Source organism: Peromyscus eremicus, chromosome 19 (assembly GCF_949786415.1).
Source record: "Peromyscus eremicus chromosome 19, PerEre_H2_v1, whole genome shotgun sequence".
Lineage (NCBI taxonomy): Eukaryota > Metazoa > Chordata > Mammalia > Rodentia > Cricetidae > Peromyscus > Peromyscus eremicus.
The window spans coordinates 14,155,816-14,164,590 of NC_081435.1; the positions used below are offsets into that span (position 1 = coordinate 14,155,816).

Here is an 8,775-nt window from a genome sequence, read left to right on the forward strand (position 1 = left end):
AGAGGAATGCAACAATCTTTTCCTGAATAAAGCAACAGATCATTTGAAATGCGTACATTTAAATGAATATTCATTTTACTAAAACAAACGAACAAACAAAAACATCTTGGGCTGGGGAAATGGCTCCTGAAACCAAGAAAAACCTATTACAAAGCAGGGGGAATTTCAATTCAGAGGAATTGGTATTTCAGAAAGACCATGTCTGCCTATGGCACAGCAACACATCTTCTGCTTCTTATCTAATCACCCATTTATAGGAAATATAAATATTCCTTTGCCTGTGGGTCCCCGGGACCCTCAAAACCATCTCCTGGGGGTCCATGGAATCAGAACTACCTCTACAACAATGCTCAATTATCCTCTCTTTTCCTGCTGCTCTCACACACATTAGTGGTGCCTTGCAGCAGTCATGAGATGTGTGATGTAATAGACTGAATTCAGAAACAAACATGAGAATTCATTTCCCATTAAGGCACTTAAAAGATCTGCAGGGGCTGAGGTAGTTCAGTGGTAGAGTGCTTGCTCACTCAGCATTAAGAGACCCAAACTCTACCCACAGCACTACAAACAATGTAAAAACAGTCACTCCTCTTCCTAACATTCTTTTAGGAAAGACACTTTCATCAAAACATTCAAGGTTGCAGGAAGTCAACTTAGTAATTTTTAAATATTTAACGAATGTAGTAAATGCAAATATCACAAATTTAAAAAAAAAGATAAAGGAAAAAAGAAGCTAATATGTTTTAGGTATTAATTAAGATTATCTGCCGAAGATGGGAGACAACTACATGATGTTTATATTTGACATGTTTCATGATTTGTTTTTCTTGATCGGCCTACCAACTGATAATTTAGATTTTCCATCCAAAAAATGATACAAAATCACTTTATACTGCAAGTCTTATTCCTGGAAAGGGATGTGAAAAAAAATCTATGAAAACAAGGAAAAAGTGATGCAGCTACAATTCAATTATCTTCAAAGACACAGTTGGTATTGGTTTGAGAACAATTCTTTTGTTGTTGTTACTGTTGTTTTGTTTGAGACAAGGGCTTCTCTGTGTAGCCCTGGCTGTCCTGGAACTCACTCTGTAGACCAGGCTGGCCTCAAATTCAGAGATCCACCTGCCTCTGCTTTCCCGGGACTAGAATTAAAGGCGTGTGCCACCACTGTCCGGCCTATCAATTCTTTTCAACTATGAAAACAGTACACACAACATAGGAAATTGTCAATTTGTAACAGAATCTCTTCAAGGACATATTATATATTGCTATTTTTTTTTTGTTTTGTGTTTTTTTTGTTTTTGTTTTTTGTTGTTTTGTGTGTGTGTTTGTTTGTTTTTTTTCAAGACAGGGTTTCTCTGTGTAGTTTTGGTGCCTGTGCTGGATCTTGCTCTGTAGATCAGGCTGGCCTTGAACTCACAGAGATTCGCCTGGCTCTGCCTCCTGAGTGCTGGGATTAAAGGCATGCGCTGCCGCCGCCACTGCCGCCGCCGCCGGGCCTATACTATATTGCTGTTTTTAAAGCAAATATTCTAAAATCAAACAAATTAGAGCACGTAATATATAGTACTTACTTTATTGTTTTTTAACATCATCTCTTACTAATCTAAAGCATTATCAGTGAATACAAATTCAACAAATACTTAAGAATTTTCATCAAGAGGCAATCAGTTGAGCTAAAACAACTAAAAACTGAAATAAGAAAACCCAAAGGAGCCCATTATCTGCTTCATACATGCCACACCACCACACCCCACTTACAACACAATATAGAATGATAGTTTCCTAGTACATGACCACAGTGCTGAAGGGGATAAAGATCCTAACGCCGATGGGCAAAACCACAGGGAAGTGGAAGAGCACTCAGGTGAGGCCCTACAAAGTATCACCTGTGATGAGGAAAGGAATTTGGGGGCAGATTAATCCAGACCATGTGAGATCTATGCAGAAACAAGCTCACCACCACCAGCATGGTCTTCCCTGTCATTCAAAACATCTACTTACATGTCATTCTTTTTTTCTAAGTACAAAGCATTTCACCATGTAAGGGCACCCCTGAGCCCTGCTCAGAGCACACCTTACCATTTGCCCACACACCTGCACCACTCTCTGTTTAACATATCCAACATTACCTAACACAGATCTCATTCCTTCCTTTTCATTCATAATGGTAATCTTTATGTTGGAATACAGTGCTCAATCACCGCTTTTCACATGGCTTTTGTTTTGTTGAGGTGGTGGTTTGTTTGGAGGCAAGGTCTATCTATCTATGTAGCCCAGACTAGAGTTGAACTTTAATTTGCCTGCCTCAGCCTCCAAGTTGGAATTATAGGTAGACCAGAGCTATACATGCATTCTTTGTAACTGCAGCTTGTGTGAACACTAGATTTTGAGAGTTTTCTAACTTTTCTAAATGGCAAACTGGTCTATACCCTGACTGTTTAATCAAGATTTGGTTGTTCCTTAATTCAGTTATGCTGTTTCACATAGCTCGATCAGGAGTGCCCAATCTTTTGACAACACACCGTCACCCTTAAAACTCACACTCAAGAAAGAACCATGCAGCCGGGTGGTGGTGGCGCACGCCTTTAATCCCAGCACTCGGGAGGCAGAGTCAGGCGGATCTGTGAGTTCGAGGCCAGCCTGGGCTACCAAGTGAGCTCCAGGAAAGGCACAAAGCTACACAGAGAAACCCTGTCTCGAAAACAAAACAAAACAAAACAAAACAAAAAAAAAAAAAAAAAAAAAGAAAGAAAGAACGAACCATGCAAAGGGGGCTGCAAAGATGGCTCAGCAGGTAAGAGCAATTGTTCTTGCAGAGGACTGGAGTTCGGCTCTGGGCACCCACAGGGTAGCTCACAGCTGTCTGTAATGCCAGTTTCAGGTTTCAACATCCTCTTCGGGACTCCTCAGGCACACAAATGGTGCACAAACATACATATGCACCTTTACACATAAATAAAATTTAAAAAACATTTTCTGTGCAACAGAATGACCAAAGAACAACAAAAAAAAACACATTTAAAAAAAAAAATCGCATACTGTCATGTCCAGACTCTGTTGGGCAGCATTTATATGGGCTGGTGGAGCCCGCCAGCTGCAGAAGCACACACCTGCATCTAGCTCACTGACTAAAAAAGAAAGCAACAACGAAACTGCTGGGCATTACTAACTTGTGTGAGTATCACAATTTAAAGGCCATTTTTTAAGAGCTATAAATGTAACTCAATGGTCTTCTTTCCTTACCACACAGGACCTAGACCATGTGCCCTCTTCACATCCCTACAGTTTTATCCACTTCAGCATCCTCATGTCTTATAGCAACAAATCATTTAACTATTGCAAACTAGGAGACTATCACTGTACACAGAACTGTAAGGCTGGGGGTTAGAGAAACAGTACTATGGTGTGCAAGGCCTCGGGTTCAATCCCCAGTACTACACACCCCCAAAAGTAAGTTATTTTCATTTTTGTGATAAGGTTGCAATACACCACTCTGTGCCCATGTTCTCTATTTCAGGATATATTCCTACCAAGAGAACGTTGATGTCAACAGGCATATATATACTTTCAACTTCATTAGAGGTCAAGTTCATGTCTAAAGCAGGTATACCACTTTAATTCTTCCACCAAGCAGTGTTGTTAATGTTTCTCTTTATCCTCAACAATTCTCGATATTATCATGCTTTTTTACTTATTTATGGGGACAGCATCTCTCTATGTAGCCCTAGCTGTCCTGGAACACTCTATATCCACCAACTTCTGTCTCCCAAGTGCTGGGAACTAAGGGCATGTGCCACCACACCTGGCTTATCATATTTTTTAATTGCCAAACTAATCAACCATTGATATCATTGGTCTATTTTTTTTCCTAATTACTAAGTGTCACTTATGACCTTTTTAGGTTTCTTCAGGCAAAAAGCGCATAAAGGTGCTGTCTTTTGTGATGGCGTCCTACTGTCCTGGCCCTGTGTTGGCTGCATGTGTTTGTAAATGCTTTCTTGCCTGCCCACTCCCATAAGTCTATGGCTGACTTTGAAATTCACAGCTACCTTCCGAGCTCCCACTATTAGTGTTTCTCAGAGCTTTTTGTTTTTCCGAGATAGGGTCCCCTCTGTGTAGCCCTGGCTGTCCTGGAACTCGATTTGTAGACCAGGCTGGTCTTGAACTCACAGAGATCCGCCTGCCTCTGCCTTCTGAGTGCCGGGATTAAAGGCGTGTACCACCACTGCCACCACCGACACCACCACCACCACCACCCCTGGGATTCTCAAAGCTTTTGATCCCCTCAGCTAAAACCCAAGCCAAGTAATCAAACTGAAAATCAGAACAGTAGCTCATTTTTTTTTTTTTTTGGTGGTGGTGGGGGGAGGTTTGAGAAAGGGTTTCTCTGTGTTGTTTTGGTGGCTGTCCTGGATCTCGCTCTGTAGACCAGGCTGGCCTCGAACTCACAGATATCCGCCTGGCTCTGCCTCCCGGAGTGTTGGGATTAAAGGTGTGCACCATCGCTGCCCGGTGCTCAATTTCTTTTAAAAGCTATCTTCTTTTTTTTGGTTTTTCGAGACAGGGTTTCTCTGTCTCTTCTTTGCGCCTTTCCTGGAACTCACTTGGTAGCCCAGGCTGGCCTCGAACTCACAGAGATCCGCCTGGCTCTGCCTCGCGAGTGCTGGGATTAAAGGCGTGCGCCACCACCGCCCGGCTTAAAAGCTATCTTCTTAACCACAGCAAACACACAAGACAATCTGACCTCCACATGTACCCACATGCAAGTAAGTACACACAAACAGTAAGTGTAATAAGAAAGGGGGCTGGAGAAATGGCTCAGAAGTTAAGAGCACTTGCTATTGCAGAGGACCCAGGTTCAGTTCCCAATACCCACATCAAGTCGAACCACATCTACATGTAACTCCAGTTCCTGGGAACCCAACGCCCTCTTCTGGAATCCGTGGGCATCAGGCACAGCAAGAAGAGAACATACATAATTAAGGCATACAATCATACACATGAAACTAATTTTATTAATGTAATAATAAAAAAAAAAAAGAGTTGCCTGGCGGTGGTGGCGCACGCCTTTAATCCCAGCACCTGGGAGGCAGAGGCAGGCAAAGCTCTGAGTTTGAGGCCAGCCTGGTCTACAGAGGGAGTTCCAGGACAGCCAGGGATACACAGAGAAACCCTGTCTGGAAACACACACACACATACAATCCATCCCAAAAAAAAAAAGGTTAAAGCCCAGACACTTTATATGAAATCTATGCGAATGTCTGAAACAAAGAACAGCGCCACTGTATTCAGTGATTTAAAAATTAAAGGTACAATTCAGATTAAGCCAAAGAAAAAAGACAGGATCTCACTATGTACTACGTAGCCCTGGCTGACCTGGAGCTCGCTTACCTCGAACATAAGAGACCCTTACTCCTGGGTGCTAAAATTAAAGGTGTGTGCCACCACACCGGGCCACCAATACCTATTTTATTTTCGGTGGGTCTAACACAAACTAGCTCTTTACACATAAAGTTACTCAGCAGGAATGAACTGAATGTTTGCATGTCAGGGAGTGAAAGACATCCGTTCAAAAAAGTTCGCTTTGCTATGGGTATCACTATTAAACACTCTGTAAAACGAAGACGCTGAACTTAGGGTCCTTAGATTAATGTCATTTCCAGGTAAGGCATCTACAATCCAAAAGCTAAAAGAAATTCGCCAGATGAGATCCTCTTTCCTACCACGCAAGCACTCTTTACTCCGCATCACGTGGAGTAAACTCGCGGTTCAAAAACTGTCATACCTGCATTAGTTATGCATGAGCAAACTGCTCTATCATAGAAAGGGCACAACTCCCAACGCTACATTTTTTTTCCTTTCAACTTCCTGACTTTTTTTTCCTTCTCTTATCCTCCATGAAAAACTACAGGATGAGAAAAATGCCGACTGCGTGAGTTTCGGGTTCTAACCGGGTGTTGGGCCCAAGCCTCTCGATACTGATCCAGTTCTTGGTTGTGGGATTTTTTTTGACTATTTACACTTTTAGTATGTCACTGCGGACCAAGCACCGGTTCTCACGGAGGCGTGGTGAACGAAGAGAGGGACACACTACTCCCTCCGCCCGCAGACCCCGGGAAAGTACTCGCGAGCCCTGGCGGGGACTCAGGACAGCGCGGGTGGGACACGCAGAGCCAGGGCTAAAAGCCGAGTACCAGGGAGTCGGGGTGGTTCACGGAGTGGCAGGGGCAAGACGCCGGGACCCCAGAGAAAGGACGCGGGATCCAAGAAACTGGGGTGCGGCGCGAGATGCTAGGAGCCCGGAGTGGAAAGCGGAGAGCCGGGGGCAGGGCGCGGGATCAGGGAACCCGGGACCGGATCACCGCGAACCTGGGTCGCAAGGAGGCGGCGCGGGAAGCTAGGGAGCCGGGACCGAATTACCAGGAACCTGGGAAAAAACTAGGGAGCCCGGGAGGAACTCAGGGAGCCGGCGCGGGGAGTTCGGGGTGGCAAGCTAGGAACCTGGGGAAGAGACGGGGAAGCCTGGAGCAGGACCCCGGACCCAGGAAGCCGGGAAGCCCGGGGCGGGACGCGCCCGGCCGCTCACCTTTGCGGAGCTCCCGCTCCCACACCGTGACGATGGGCCGCGAGTGTTTGCGATGGTGGATGAGCCACAGGGACAGGGTCTGCACGCTCTGCTGCGAGTTGCTCAACTCGGACAGCTTCTTCTCCAGCGCCGCCTCAGAGAAGGCGGACATCCCTCCGAAACCACGTCCGCGCCGTCCCACGCCGTGGAGCCGAGGGGAGGAGAGTGTCGCCGCCCTCGTCGCCGCCTCGCCCCCACACCCCACCCTTCCCCACGCCCTCACCACCGCCACCCCCGAGTCCGAGGCCGGCCGCAACCTCGCAAGATGGCGCCCGGCCGGCAGTGACGTCATGCGCCGGGCCCCCGCCCCCCGCGCTGCTCATCCTGGGAAAGGAGACGCCGCCGGGAGGCGGGAGTGGAAGGGAGGATCCGAGCGGAAGGGGCCGGAACTATGAGAGGGAAGGGAAAAGGGGCGGGGCGGGGCGGGGGCGGGCCTCCTGGGGCGTGGCCAGGCCTCTGGTGAGCGGTTCTGGGCTTTCTGAGTCCTTGTTTCTAGGGAAAACTGCTCTGCTACATTAATAGTGATGACAGATCTCTGAGTAGCTTTGTCCGTTGATATAAATTGGTGCAGCCACTTTGGAGGACAATATGCATGATCGATTACATTAAATACTACATAATCCTGATAGTGACAACCGCCGAGGGTTGGGGGCCCGCATAGGTACTATATATAGTATGACCCTGTCTAAAATCGAACAGGGCTGGGGGTGTAGCTTCGCGGTACACTGCTTGCCTAGCATACATGAGGCCCTAGGCTCAAACCTCAGTTCGGTAATTAAGTAAGCGAACATACAAATGTGGGCTGTAGCTCAGTTGGGTAGCGTTCTTGCCAAGCACGAAGTTCTGTGCTCCTTCCCCAACAGAGCATTAAAAAACCTGGCCTGCTGGTGCATGCCTGCAATCCCAGCACTTGGAAAGAATCAGAAATTGGAGCCTAGCCTTGGCTACATGGCAAATTTGAGACCAGCTTAGGACAGTGAGACCCCCGTCTCAAAAAAAGGTGGGGGACTGGGGAGACGGCTCAGCTACTGAGAGTGTTTACTGCTCTTACAGAGGACCTGATTTCAGTTCCCAGCACCCACGTAGGGCGGGTCACAACCACTTGTAAGCCCAACTCCAGGGACTCCTAACACCCTTTTCTGGCCGCCTAGGCACCTGTATGCTTGCATACATGCACAACACATAAAAATAAAATAAATACTTTTTTTTAAAAAAAAGCAAGAACCAATATAATTCACCCAAGGAGTCAACAAGGTTTGGCTTTTTTTCTTTTCCAGACTCAGCTATTGCCAACTGAGTATGATTGTTACCATTCAAGTCTATAGATGCCAGTCATCATTGCTCTGTGGCCTGCTGGGCCAAGTCCTGTCCTCAGTACTTGCTTTTCCTGCTCCTCCAGGTGTGTCTTGAATCCCATCCAGAAGCCTAGGAACTGAAAGGTGCTTTGTGTCCTCAACGCTAACTACCCATCTCCTATGAGTTACTCCTGTTTCCAATGAAGAGTGTGCAAAAGGAGGCCACAGTGTGCCACCAGAAGCACAGGGTCATGCATGACCTTCCTAACTTCTTTGTTGTACTCTGCACACAGGTAAGGGTACCCAGACCCTGAAGGCTTAGACTACATGAGTTACAGTCACCGAGCTGTTCACCATGTGTTTATGTGTGTTGAGGGGGAGGCGTTTTCAGAGGGGGTGGGGGTGAGACAGAGTTTCTCTGTGTAACAGCCCAGGTTGTCCTGGGATTCACTTGTAGACCAGGCTGGCCTTGAACTCACAAAAGATCCAACTGTCTTCGCCTGCTCCCTCTCCCCAGTGCTGGGATTAAAGGCCTGTGCCACCTTGCCTGGTGTGTGTGTGTGTGTGTATGCTTTGTGTATGTTATATATATATATATATATATGTGTGTGTGTTGTGTTTATGCTGTATAGGGTGTGTATGCAGCCTGTCCACACACATGCAGATGAGATCCATACTTCTGCAAAGCTCCCTGAAGAAGGAATGGGTGCTGGCTACCTCCAGGCACTTTTCTTACCCTCAGAAAGCTGGCCAATGTTTCTGTGCAACATCTTCAACCTCAACAGCAAAGTTTATTATCAGCTGTTTTATATCAGATTCAAGACCAAGAATTCCATTTAAAAAAAAAAGACA

The 8,775-nt window shown here is 46.3% G+C and overlaps 1 protein-coding gene across 3 annotated transcripts in view; it reads right to left on the bottom strand.

The window, feature by feature from the left end:
* Window positions 1-6,830, bottom strand: part of Rprd1a (regulation of nuclear pre-mRNA domain containing 1A) — a 46,901-nt gene extending 40,071 nt beyond the window's left edge. For all 3 annotated transcript variants that reach the window (XR_009375210.1, XM_059246011.1, XM_059246010.1), the window contains exon 1: window positions 6,590-6,830. Coding sequence is in view for 2 of the 3 variants with exons in the window: in XM_059246011.1 (XP_059101994.1) it covers window positions 6,590-6,740 (151 nt within the window). In the remaining variant the exon portion in view is untranslated. The remainder of the gene's footprint in view (window positions 1-6,589) is intronic.
* Window positions 6,831-8,775: the final 1,945 nt, after the last annotated feature.